The sequence below is a fragment of the Pecten maximus genome, chromosome 5 (assembly GCF_902652985.1).
Source record: "Pecten maximus chromosome 5, xPecMax1.1, whole genome shotgun sequence".
Lineage (NCBI taxonomy): Eukaryota > Metazoa > Mollusca > Bivalvia > Pectinida > Pectinidae > Pecten > Pecten maximus.
The window spans coordinates 33,530,618-33,544,517 of NC_047019.1; the positions used below are offsets into that span (position 1 = coordinate 33,530,618).

General features: G+C 36.0%; 1 protein-coding gene across 2 annotated transcripts; it reads right to left on the bottom strand.

Annotated features, from left to right (window-relative positions):
* Positions 1 to 714: 714 nt before the first annotated feature.
* LOC117327846 (probable pyruvate dehydrogenase E1 component subunit alpha, mitochondrial) lies at positions 715 to 10,555 on the bottom strand. Of its 2 annotated transcripts, none has more exons than XM_033885050.1 (9): positions 10,435 to 10,555; positions 8,581 to 8,649; positions 7,931 to 8,104; positions 7,086 to 7,212; positions 5,365 to 5,456; positions 3,923 to 4,171; positions 3,040 to 3,176; positions 2,434 to 2,542; positions 715 to 2,174 (listed from the first exon to the last, which is right to left on the bottom strand). In XM_033885050.1, the coding sequence occupies exons 1-9, from the start codon at positions 10,486 to 10,488 to the stop codon at positions 2,010 to 2,012; spliced, it is 1,176 nt and encodes a 391-aa protein (XP_033740941.1). In that variant the 5' UTR covers positions 10,489 to 10,555; the 3' UTR covers positions 715 to 2,009. The 2 variants fall into 2 exon arrangements, with proteins under 2 accessions (XP_033740941.1, XP_033740942.1); XM_033885051.1 differs by lacking the exon at positions 10,435 to 10,555 and adding an exon at positions 9,927 to 10,377.
* Between the last annotated feature and the right edge of the window lie 3,345 nt (positions 10,556 to 13,900).

Below are 13,900 nucleotides of genomic sequence, written 5' to 3' on the forward strand. Positions count from 1 at the left end.
TAGACTGTCTTATAACCAGGTAAACTTGTGTCTACTTGGAAACCCTGTGAAATAAAAGCCATGACGGTATTTTAAACCCCCGAATGAAGAAGGATGCCGTATTGAAAGAACTTGCTTGTGATTTGTCTTTTGGTCAAATGTGAAAGGTCTGCGTCATCTTTTGTAAACAGAAAATTGGTTTCTGGACAAGTGGACTTATCAATCTCCGACTTCACACAATGATTTGGTATTGGAAGTGCTTGCTTGGAAATTCGTTTCGGGTCAGAAGGTCAAGTGACTATTACAATAAGAAAGAAATACCTCGTCAATACCTTAAGTTATAAAATAACATTCACATAGTAATTTCCTATCGATACATCTTGTTTTTTTCAGTAAATCTTTTACTGTAAAGGTCACTGTTAATGTACCATAGATAGAAAATTCTTTTCGGCTCAATAACTTGACTTGCCTTCCACAAACCCTTGTTAGGATCACCATTTCCACACAATACTGTAACCAGAGTTCATGTGGGTACATCCAATCAAAACTGAACTTACAGACTACTTATTGGAAGAATATTTTTTTCACAAATCAAAAGGTCAAAGGTCATATATCAATATGAAAATGGGGAAGGGCAGGCGTTTCATTATCATTATTCGGCAATACGTTGTTGAAATTGAAATCGGCAAATAATAAAAACAATCTAACTGTTGTTATCTGATAAAAACAAAACTGTTTTCTGTAAATATTCTGTTATTTTTATTTAATGCATATTGAAAGTAAGTAAATTAAAACATGAAAGTCATGTACAAACGTACATTAGTTACAGACTCCTGGTACACGGCTTCACACACATATTACATTTTACCTGTGATGATGTACATGTACCCTATCAGTTTTGGTACCATATTTGACTGTAGGCCCTCAATAGAGGCTACATATGGTTGTGAAATAGTAACTGGGACCAAAAATGTTACTCTGAACGACTAGCTCTCCCAAGCCATATTCTGATAGCTTTCCTTTTTATGAAATCTATATCAAAGCTAGAGGTTATGATTTCATAAGGAATATGATTGCAGAAATACTTTACTGGTTGTCTAAATACACTTTTAAAGAATAGGGACTGGTCGTCCAGACAAAGGTCCCAGTACTGAGAATTATCACAAATGTAAGCCCACATACAAGAATCTTGTATCAAGTGAACACTACTGTAAATCTGTACATAGTCAGAATGGCCTTATCAGGAGTCAATATGGTATCACAAATCACAAACTACAATTGCATATTCAAAGTGGAGAGAAGGGAAACTCGGGGTTCACAATTTTTTAATCTCATTTGGATCCTCAAAGATCTGTCACTGGATCTGCCATGAGAACAGGATTTTTTCGTTTATTACCTCTTAGTTGAACCTGCATTTATTTTGATATTGAAACCATGGTGATAACCCCTCTATACAAATTAAACGGAAGATATATAAGAAAATCTGAAACCTGGCCACAGCACTTTGGAAATTATGATGGCAAAAGCAGAAAACTTAGTACAGAATGTTTAAGAATACAGTACTAGATGTTTTTAAATTGTTCTGTGTTGGACATTAACAAAGACGTTTATAGGGTTAAAACATAAGTATCTATTAAATAACAAATAAATATACATACCAGCAACAAAAACAAGCACTAAATGCCGTAGATCAGATCCTCCTACACAACATCCAATATGTACAGTAAACTGGAGATTAATACACTCCCATACAATAATTCATTCATCTTTAACAGTAGTAAAATTTATTCCCCACCCTTACAGTTTAAGCAGAGTTATCTCCCTTAGTTTACATTTATTGCCTCTTCACTTCACCATAACATTGAGAACAAATGTCCCACAAGTCAGAAAGTTACACAGCAGTGTGGGTAGTGTACTACACCCGTCTATCTGATCTTACAGCAAACCTGTATAAAACTTCTGATTTCAACAAGCTCTAGTTTATAAAATCCTCGTGTTATGATATGATAATATGCTAGAGTGTCCGTTCATTACTTGGACGGGGCAGTTGTCATTGGATCACAACCGCGAACTGTGAAGTCTGCTGGAGGCTGGTAGTAAATCTGATTGTATAGATAATCTCCCGAAATTTCTGTGTCACTTTTTGCTAATTCTGCTGCTTCTTCCACTTCCTTGCGCACCTCTGTATCTATTTTCTGTAAAAGGAATGATGGACACGTTTTTTAAGTCAAATTAACTGGGTCTTCAAAACTGATTAATTACTCAGGATGATTTCCATGTAAAATATCTCTTGAAATTGACACTGAAAGTTTTCAGGAGAACCTTTAAAGTATTACAATCCCCTATTACATTATTTATAGTTATGTTTCATAGGTAACCCTTCTGTTGAATTGAAATCCCTTATTATTTTATTAAAAGTTATGTTTCCTTAGTAACCTTCATTTCCAAATTTACCTTGAGTTCTTCAGCAGTAGCTAGATTAGATGATAGTAACTTTTCCTTGAATGTAGTGATGGGATCTTTCTTCTCACGTATTTCCTTCACTTCCTCACGACTACGGTAGCTGTAAAGGAGACAACATGCATGTCTGTATCTGTAGCTAAACTGTAGCAGTTCCAATGTCTTGTGACTATAACTGTCACCATGTTAGCTATATATATCATTGTTATTATGGACAATTGACTATCACTATGTAGTTATGGTCATGTAATGTTATGTATCGTCATGTATTTATGATCATGTGACTTTATATAGCACTACATAGTTATAGTCATGTGACTTTATATAGCACTACATAGTTATAGTCATGTGACTTTATATAGCACTACGTAGTTATAGTCATGTGACTTTATATAGCACTACATAGTTATAGTCATGTGACTTTATATAGCACTACATAGTTATAGTCATGTGACTTTATATATCACTACATTGTTACAGTCATGTGACTTATACATCACGTCGTGTTGTAGTTATGACCATATGATTTTATCCAACAAAAAAACTATTGTCCTATTGACAAACCCCTATAAGTTCTAATAGCAATTGTTTTAGACTCACCTTGTACCTGGGTCACTCATACTGTGACCACTGTATCTGTAAGTGGCTACTTCCAGAAGGATGGGGCCATTCTTCAATACATAGTCTTTACAGAATCTCATGGCCTCCCGTACTGCCAGTACATCCATACCATCACACTGAATATTAAGGAAAACATTTAATGTAAATTGTTTTTCATCTTACAGCCAAAAAAAAGATAAATACATGATGTTTCCTGAAGCAGAAATAATTGACAACCACTACAAAGAATACTGAATTTGAAAATCAAAAGAGGTGTTCATCATAAGGCAAATATGCCTTTGAGCTACATTGGCAATAATAACCCATTGTACAGTAGTCGACTGATATTATGACAATGGTACAGCAGGTGTTACAATGAGGTATCAATATTGTAGTTACACAAAGATACATAATTACAATGATTTTAATCACAATTTGTACTGAAATTCAACATAATAGATAATAAACAAGAACAGTAACAATTTGGTTTATTTTGATTTAACATCCTATTAACCACCGAGGTCATTAAAGGACGTGGCCTGGTTTTTGGAGGTTGGAGGAAAGCCGGAGTACCCAGAGAAACATATAGTTATCAAGATGTAATTACAAATCGTACAGAAAATTTGACATGCCAAAATACGGTATAACATAATCTGTATTACTAATCAGAATGATCAAACCTAACTTGTGCAAACTTCCCAGGCATTTAACCTGAATGCAGTTTTTTAGGCAAGTACAGTTATCTCCCTTGAGATAATACACAGCAGTAGTTGTAATATAGGAGTTGTCTTCCATAAATAAAATTTCCAGACTTTACTAAGAACAAGGTTGATAATGAGAACACTCTGGGTGAGTCTACCTTAATGATTGGTCCCACACCCACCTTTATACCCGGTACATAGTCGCCCCGGGTGTAGTAATCAATATTGGCAGAGGCCCGTTCAGCACTGGTACCCATCCCATATCCGTTGTTCTCACACACAAACACACAAGGCAGGTTCCACAGCTTTGCCATGTTGTATGTCTCAAACAGCTGTCCTTGGTTGGCTGCTCCATCCCCATACAGTGTTACACATATGTTCTTCTGTTTACGGTACTTCATGGCAAAGGCGATACCAGCACCCAGCGGTACCTGAAAATAAGACAGTTGTCAAAACAACAATCCAATATTAAATGGGTTTTACCAGGAAAAAACACTGGACATAATAGTTGTCTGAATATAAACATCATACAGCTAATAAATTATTATCTACAGAGACAAACTACATGTATAAACTGTTTTTTAGTTACCATTAACTCTGTAGATAGTAAAATTATAAAAATTTCAGAAATAAATACATTTTGTATCCAGATATCCATTCCTTCTTTCATTGATGTAATTGAACAATCAAGAGTCCAGCTTGACCTGGATATTCTTATATCTAGCCTCTTTTTTAGGCTATATTTGATAATATCGAAAGTGAGGCAACAGTAAACCACTTAGTAAAATCATTGGCTGGGGTGAAAAGGTGTACGCCAGTCTCAGGCAAGATTCCAGTACCTGGATGGTGAACTTTATTTTCCTTTCAACAACGGCTTGTTAATGATCAAATGCCTAATCTATCTTTTTTTGTTTATATAATTTTTATTTGCATTCACTAAGCCATTAGTGGTGTGAAAAAATAACTGATCAATTTACCTTTTTTTTTTATAGAAAATTGATTTGCATTCACTAAGCCATTAGCAGTGTGAAAAAAATAACTTATTAAGTTCACAGTGAGGGACTTTGGGTCTTAGTAAGTGATAAGGGAGAGGGCCTAGCATACAGAAGACTTTTACCCACCCATACTAATTTGTACGTATTAACTTGGATGAAGGCTTCTCTGTGCGTTGTTTGATGACTTCCCACAAGTTATCTTTCCTCCAAAAAATATCATGGGATATTTTTTTGTCATATTTTTGTTTTGTCTGTTACTAATTTCTTTCGAGCTTATTTTTGTTTACATCAGAAAATCAGCTTTTACAATGTATTATGGGATTGGGGAGCCTAATATGGGAGCTTCATGTTATCTTGTCCTCTCAACAATTTAAATCAGTCAGGGATTTCCATCTTTACGTATGTAATTACACATTTTTTGGGAAACCCAGCATTACACAAAATTTAATAAGTGATATAGACAATCTTTGTGATTTTCACTTTGTTCAGTTTAATCAGGAAATTATAACTTGCTTTGGTGGTGACCACCTTTAAAAGAATTACCAAACATCAAAGTTCGTTTAAAAACTACTCATGCAATTAATATATTGGTTTAGACACTGAATTTTTGTATTACTGTGTATTCTTACCTGAGCACCAACAATTCCATTTCCTCCATAGAAGTTTTTACCATACATGTGCATCGAGCCTCCTTTTCCAAAGGAACAGCCTGATTTTTTGCCTGGAATATCATTTTAAGTGGTTTTGTAAATCTATGGATCCTTATACCAGTCAAGTTCATAAATCAAACTATTTCACGTTTAGAGTACATTAATTAGGCTGCATATCATCCATGATTCAAACTGATTATAATTCTGGCCAATCACACATTACGAGGGCTGATTGATATGTTGAGCCTCATATTGAAGGATTTGAATTTTGCTGGACATTTTGTATCATTTTTCAAAATAATCCCCTTCAGTAGCAGTGTTTAAAGGCCTCAATGCCACTTTTATAGAACTCCTTTTCTTGGCAGTTCAGAAAGTCATCCACTGCATGTATGATGTCATCATAGACTGAAAGTGGGTGCGTGAAATAGCTGTTTTCAGTTTTGGAAATAGATGAAAGTCTGATGGAGCGAGATCAGGTGAATAAGGTGGATGCTCAATCAATTTAAAGTCACAATCATGAATGGCAGCCATGGCAATGGCAGACTTGTGGACAGGAGCATTGTCCTGATAGAATAACACACCTTTAGTGAGCTATCCGCAGTGCTTAAGTTTAATATTTTCCTGAAGATGCCTCAGAAGTGAAGCACAGTATGTGCCATTGATTGTTTGTCTCTTTTGGATATAATCTATACCATCCCAGAAAACCTTCTCTGGCGGGGAGAGCCAGGGCACTTTCGTTATTCCGAATGTTGTTTGGCCTCTGGGGTAAAATGATGGACCCATATTTTAAATCTCTGAAGAAAGTTGGCATGATCTTCCGCAAAAAGGTAAAGATTAGAATGTGATAATGTGTGCCTAGTGTGCTTCTGATCAACTGTCAGAAGTCTTGGTACCAATCTGGCCGAAAACTTTCTCATTGCAAGATCCTCAGTCAGAATGGAATGTATTCTTTCCTGTAATATGCCAACTTTACTGGCTATACCACAACTACTGTATATCTTTCTGTGACTCTGTCAGTCATAACAATATCATGAACTTTATTGACCATTTCTGGGGTTGCAACATTGACAGGCTTTCCAGGACGGGGGTCGTTCTCAAGACTCTGTTGGCCGTGCTTTACTGTAGTATATGAAGGGGTATCTTTCCCTAGTGTTGCTGCCATATCATTATGGATATCCTTAGTTGTTAAACCTTTTTTATGCAATATATTGGTTCACTGCTCTCTCACCTATTTTGTCCATTTTGCAAAAGCCACTTGTCTTGTTTACTTTAGAGTGCTACCTCTTGGATATAAAATAACCAAATGAGACCAGTCCTTGCGTACAGGGCCCTATATAGTCAAGAGAATAGTAGGACTTATAAAAACATCCTTGAGTACCTCCTTCAATACGAGGCTGACAACATGTCAATCATCTCTCATATGAATCTGAATAAATCACCATTCATATCAATTTTTGAATGATTAGGAAATTACTCATCTAAGCTAACTTAGATCATATGAGGTCATATAAAGGTTAAAAAAAGCCTGCCAATAATCAAAACACTTTCCCAGCAAAACGTGGCTGGATAGACATTAATAGTGAAACAGTTGTATTATTGGAACAGTGATATCTTGTCCTCAATTCACCAACCTCATTAGTGAGAAAACTGAAATCAGACATTGATGAATAAATGTAGATGTCCTGTTTTTATTGTCCTACCTGTGAGCTCTGCTAGAACACCGAGTATAGAGACACCACGAATGTAGGTCCAACCATGAGCCCTGTAGGCCGTGATTACTGCATCATCAGGTGTAAGGGCCGATTCCATACCAACACAGCATGCTTCCTGTAAAAAAATCATTTTTCATTTGAACAGGAAAACGCAGGAAACATCCTTAGAAATTAAACTGAAAGTACAAAATATTCCACAGAATTCATAATTATCCATAAAATCAGTGGGTAGATACTACAAATATTTCATACATGTACATTACATAATAGTCTAAGCTATCTGATCATATGTGCCACAGCATAAATATACATAGTGACAACTTAAGGCCTGCAGTGTATGTATATCCTTTTTCTGAACTATCAATTGGTAGAGTCAATGCTGGTAGTCTAGTGTGCTGTGTAGTTGGTTCCAGTCCTCTCACAGGCATGCAGGGCAGTTGACGATAAAGGAAAAACTAAAGATTTAATACAAATGCAACAAGATTAGGGTGTGGTTTCTCATTTTATACCTGCTCTATCAGTTTTGTATGAACAAAGGGCTTAATTCATATCAGGACTCTAATACATGTAAATCTCCCTCCTAACGTACTAAAAATGTGAGCAACCACTTATTGTTCTTTATGATGTCCTACAATCGTCGTCACATGGATCTGCATTGAAGCTATTTATCAGAATGTTCTAGTTTAACTATCTTGGAACTGGTCACTGGTCAACTTAATGGTGTGCTTGTTTCAAAATAGGTTCAATTCAGTTTCAACCAAATTGTATTGACTTTTTACGTCAGATGGATTAAACATCATACTAGGCCTATAGTTCTCTAAGCACATTTGTACCTGTCCGGAGTAGAGGTGACAAAAGCCGCGGACTTGCTTGGCTTTGTACATATTGCCAGCTGTTGTCTCCATCCTCCTGATGGTTTGCATCTCTCTGTAAAACTTTATGCATTCTTCCCTGTTGGTAGTCACCTCTGTGGCTGGACCCATGTCCAGTCTGTGAAGGTCAAAATCCTGTAACAATTTTAATTGCTGATATCTGTATTGTTGGTTATATTGCCAAACAGCTTTTGAACCCTATAGTGTTGGTATGTACACCAAATGATTCAGTTCATGTGGTGGACCATTTTAAACAAGGCTTTAAAAAAATGTTATTACAATTTTTGTTCAACTTTTTTTTTACATCTCTAGACAATACATCAACTCTAATGTCATGCTGTGAAATCAGTATGAAAATACATAGTGAAGTCACCACTGATCATCAAGTAAAACAATAAAAGTTTGAATTATTCTGATTGTTGTCAATGTTTCATGTTTGTTATATGAAGAAAAAATGTTTTATCTTTTAATAAACAACCCCCCCCCCCCAAAAAAAAACAACAAAACAACCCAACTCAGTATGAATTAATAATATACAAATAGAAGAGGTGGGATGGAATTTTGGACTGCTGTAAATGATGGTTGGCTGGTGTAAAATCAAAGAAACAAACCTTTGTTGTGAACGTTGCTGTAGCAGCTGTAGAATATTTGCCATTGCACAGGGATGTGCCATACTTCCACTGAAAAGCACAAAGAAGAATAATAATGTGTTGTCAGAGGCATGGTGTATCTATCTAAAACTTATCATAAAACATCAACCATCAGCATATTCTAGAATAATGAGGCTATTATTATATTAGGTATGTAATTTTCATGTAATAGTTGGCCATAACTCCTATAACAGACCATTACTTGGTCTCTAATATGTGTTTTGATAGAATATCACTTGAGAGATTTAATGTTCAGTTGATGTGGCTAATACCAAGGACAAGATGATTTTTTTCTGCAATATTAAAATGTAGATAAGGGTTTGCTTTTGTGACTTTTTTCACATTCCATTATTGAATACATCTCTGTACTTGAATTCAGCATGTTATATATAATACATGATACATAGAAACAAAAATAAGTTCTGACCAATAATTAAACTTTATATCTTATTCATTCCTTTTGTAATATATGTCTAGTATTTTGTACTGATCACATCACAGTAACATATATGTACGTTCATTCTTTATTTTATAAATATGTGGATAACATACCAGATTATATATCACTTAGCAAAAAACATCTAAATACAAAAGCAACTTAAAGTCAAACAAATTATGCAAAGGAGGTGAAAAACAAAATACAAATACAATAGTCACATCCTCAATTTTATCTGAAAAATATTGATACACTGCAACATAAAAGTCACATGCATTAGCTATAGCCAACCAAATGTTCCAGATATTCTATAATAAGATAAATCTTATAATGTTATTAAGATTGGAACAGAGAAACATTGATTGGTAGGTGCAAAAAAAAAATTGGTGAGATTATGCCAACATCAAGCCATAGAAATATCAGCTTAGGTAAAATCTGGTAAAGCCATCAAGATCGAAACAGGACAACATTGGAAGATATGAAAATGAATTTGTGAGAATATCAACATCTAACAATAGAAATATCAGCCTTAAAATGATGAAGCAGAGCTTTACTGTACACCACAGAAAAGAAATATAGCAGTAAAGTGAATTGTAAAAGTTGAATATTGACATGGTTTTGCAAACCTTCTCCCATCTCTATTATTGTGTTGGCCCATACAGTTCTGTCTTGAATCTTAGAGATCCGAATATATTAATTACCTTTAGTAAATAGATATTTATTGATCAACTATAACATATAAGTATTTTGTATGAGAAACAACCAGACATTAACCAGACGTGTTACAATAGACTGACACAGAAAGCTTTAAAATGAATACAGTTTTACAACATCTCTATGAATAGTTAGACGTGCTGTAGGGAATTCTCACAATCCTTTGTAACAGGGAGATCTGTTTATTTTTCATTCCGATATTTGTTTGGGCCAATGTTGACCTGTTGCGATCCGCATCTGTCCCTACTGCATGTGGAGTTTTAAGTGTATGGTCACCCTTTGTTCGCTTAATGGTGTGACTGGACCTGAGCGAGTAATTCACTAAACTGACAGATCCTCTACTTGTTACGAATCGTTTGTACCTTCCCTGAAAATGACATCATACAAAAGGTTGTGTTTATACCAAATTAATTCAAAATGCACCGAGTCTCTACTAAAATAAGTCAATACCAAAGGTTTGTAACCGCTTTAAACATTTTAAAACCAGGCATAAAATATTTATCAATGAGATCATACAGTGACTGTGACATACAGTAGGCTGAGTAGGGACCACCATTTGCTGGATACATCCAAATATCGGCTGCAATTTACAACATTAACAATCATACACATCGAAACATCCAAAATATATGAGCATAATAGTGAATGGAAATGGCTTATCTTACTGCTTTTGTAACCGATGAGGGGGAAAGGGTCCCCAACTTTCTAAACGGTAGCATGGTTTGACAGAGGTCACAAAATCGCAAAACGGAAGTTGTTTGGAAGATGCGGGGAGATAACTCTCCAATCACAAGAAATTCATCCTAGGTGGCACTCTATAGAAAGCTAAAATTAATCTCTTTGTTTTTCAATGGGTATTTCTCATGTCCGTCTGATTTCACACACAAAAAATAAACATATGGAGAATATTTAAAGAAAAATTGAATGGATTAGGCTGGGATCGACAGTTTATTTACATTCAAAAAAGAAACCGACACAGAGCAGATATCTAGAGCACTGCCTACCAGCTACCGACCGGGTTCTTTCAGAATTATTCAAACCAGTACACCATCTATTTGGAATTAGGACGCTTGCTATTTCATATCATTAGAAAATGTAGAATAGTGAAATATTGGTTGAAATTGATTTAATGTGATAAAATTGTTCTGAAGTCAGTTTATGAAGACCAGCTTTTGGAGAAGCTGATTGCCTATCGGATAGGGGATGAGACAGATGAACTCCTACATGTACATTACCACCCGGCACATAATGGAAACAATGTGTAGTACTGTTAGTAGAGCCAGCATGGTACATGATGTCCTAAAAGGGGTTCCACAAGGTTCTCCTGGACCGATTATTTCTAACATCTTTATAAATTATATCTTCTTGGCAGTGATTCTAAACTTTATAACTGTTTATGATAACACAGTCAAGTACCCATATTGAAATGTCCGTCGTCAAAGGTATTTTAGAGAGAGTGAGTGAGATTCTATGATTGCTTTAGAGACAAGAATGAAGACAACCCCTGACAAATTTCAGACAATTGCAGTTGGAAAAAATCCGACAAAGAACAAATTATTTTTAACGTTGGTCACATTGTAATTCACTGGGGGGAGGCCGTCAAAATTTTGACATCTATTCTAGATTCTTTCTTAAATTTTCATACACATGGGAAACATACATATGCTTACAAAACGATTAGGCAGATACATGTACATGTATTTGGGCAACATGGAAGGTGTCTTACTTTAGAGGAGCTCGAAATGTGTATCAATATTTAAATTAACTTTATGCGACACTTCTTGAAAAGGTAAAATCTCATTCCCTTCATCTTGACTAGATTAGACTTGTCTTTAAGCTACTAGTATATAAACGTTTAAGATTCTAAATGGAACTATCTTATGAATTTAACAGGAGTTTATTCGTGAGAAACCCATCATATTACTCTTTTAGGTACAATAGCTATAGACTTGTTGATGTTCCCAGAACTAGCACTGTTAAGTATGGGACAAGCATTTTAAGTATTTTAGCTGCTACTACTCGGAATGTTTTGCCTAACTATATCAGGACAGCTCTATCTTTACCTAACCATATGAGGACAGCTATATCTATACCCGGCCATATCAATACAGCTATATCTTTACCTGACCATATAAGACAGCTCTATGTATACTTGACCTTATAATGACAGCTATATCTATACCTGACCTTATAAGGACAGCTATATCTTTACCTGACCATATAAGGACAGCTATATCTTTACCTGACCATATCAGGACAGCTATATCTTTACCTGACCATATAAAACAGCTCTATATCTTTACCTAACCATATGAGGACAGCTATATCTATACCCGGCCATATCAATACAGCTATATCTTTACCTGACCATATCAGTGCAGCTATATCTATACTTGACCTTATAAGGACAGCTATATCTATACCTTACCTTATAAGGACAGCTATATCTTTACCTGACCATATAAGGACAACTATATGTATACTTGACCTTATAATGACAGCTATATCTATACCTGACCTTATAAGGACAGCTATATCTATATTTGACCATATAAGGACAACTACCTCATCAGGACAGCTATATCTTTACCTGACCATATAAGGACAGCTATATCTATACCCGGCCATATCAATACAGCTATATCTTTACCTGACCATATCAGGACAGCTATATCTATACCTGACCATATCAGTACAGCTACCTCATCAGGACAGCTATATCTATACTTGACCATATAAGGACAGCTATATCTATACCTGACCATATCAGGACAGCTATATCTATACCTGACCATATAAGGACAGCTATATCTATACCTGACCATATAAGGACAGCTATATCTATACCTGACCATATCAGTACAGCTACCTCATCAGGACAGCTATATCTTTACCTGACCATATAAGGACAGCTATATGTATACCTGACCATATCAGGACAGCTATATCTATACCTGACCATATCAGGACAGTTATATCTATACCTGACCATATCAGTACAGCTACCTCATCAGGACAGCTATATCTTTACCTGACCATATAAGGACAGCTATATGTATACCTGATCATATAAGGACAGCTATATGTATACCTGATCATATCAGGACAGCTATATGTATACCTGACCATATAAGGACAGCTATATGTATACCTGATCATATAAGGACAGCTATATGTATACCTGATCATATAAGGACAGCTATAAGTATACCTGACCATATCAGAACAATGGTAAAGGCCGTTAAAGGTTTTGTGTTGCCATGTTTATTAATATTAAAATTAGATCTATGATATCCGCTTCTCTACGATGCACTAAAAGACGGGACGTTCACTGATAGGTGTGGGGTTATAACTTGGATCACAGTCGTGTAGGATGGTTAAGGGGGACGTCTACTGACAGGTGTTGGGTTATAACTTTGATCACAGTCGTGTAGAATGGTTAAGAGGGACGTTCACTGATAGGTGTGGGGTTATAACTTGGATCACAGTCGTGTAGAATGGTTAAGAGGGACGTTCACTGATAGGTGTGGGGTTATAACTTTGATCACAGTCGTGTAGGATGGTTAAGGAGGACGTTCACTGATAGGTGTGGGGTTATAACATAGATAACAGTCGTGTAGGATGGTTAAGGGGGACGTACACTGATAGGTGTGGGGTTATAACTTTGATCACAGTCCTGTAGGATGGTTAAGAGGGACGTTCACTGATAGGTGTGGGGTTATAACTTGGATCACAGTCGTGTAGGATAGTTAAGAGGGACGTCCACTGACAGGTGTTGGGTTATAACTTTGATCACAGTCGTGTAGAATGGTTAAGAGGGACGTTCACTGATAGGTGTGGGGTTATAACTTGGATCACAGTCGTGTAGGATAGTTAAGGGGGACGTCCACTGATAGATGTTGGGTTATAACTTTGATCACAGTCGTGTAGAATGGTTAAGGGGGACGTCTACTGATAGGTGTTGGGTTATAACTTTGATCACAGTCGTGTAGAATGGTTAAGGGGGACGTCCACTGATAGGTGTGGGGTTATAACTTTGATCACAGTCGTGTAGAATGGTTAAGGGGGACGTCTACTGACAGGTGTGGGGTTATAACTTTGATCACAGTCGTGTAGAATGGTTAAGGGGGA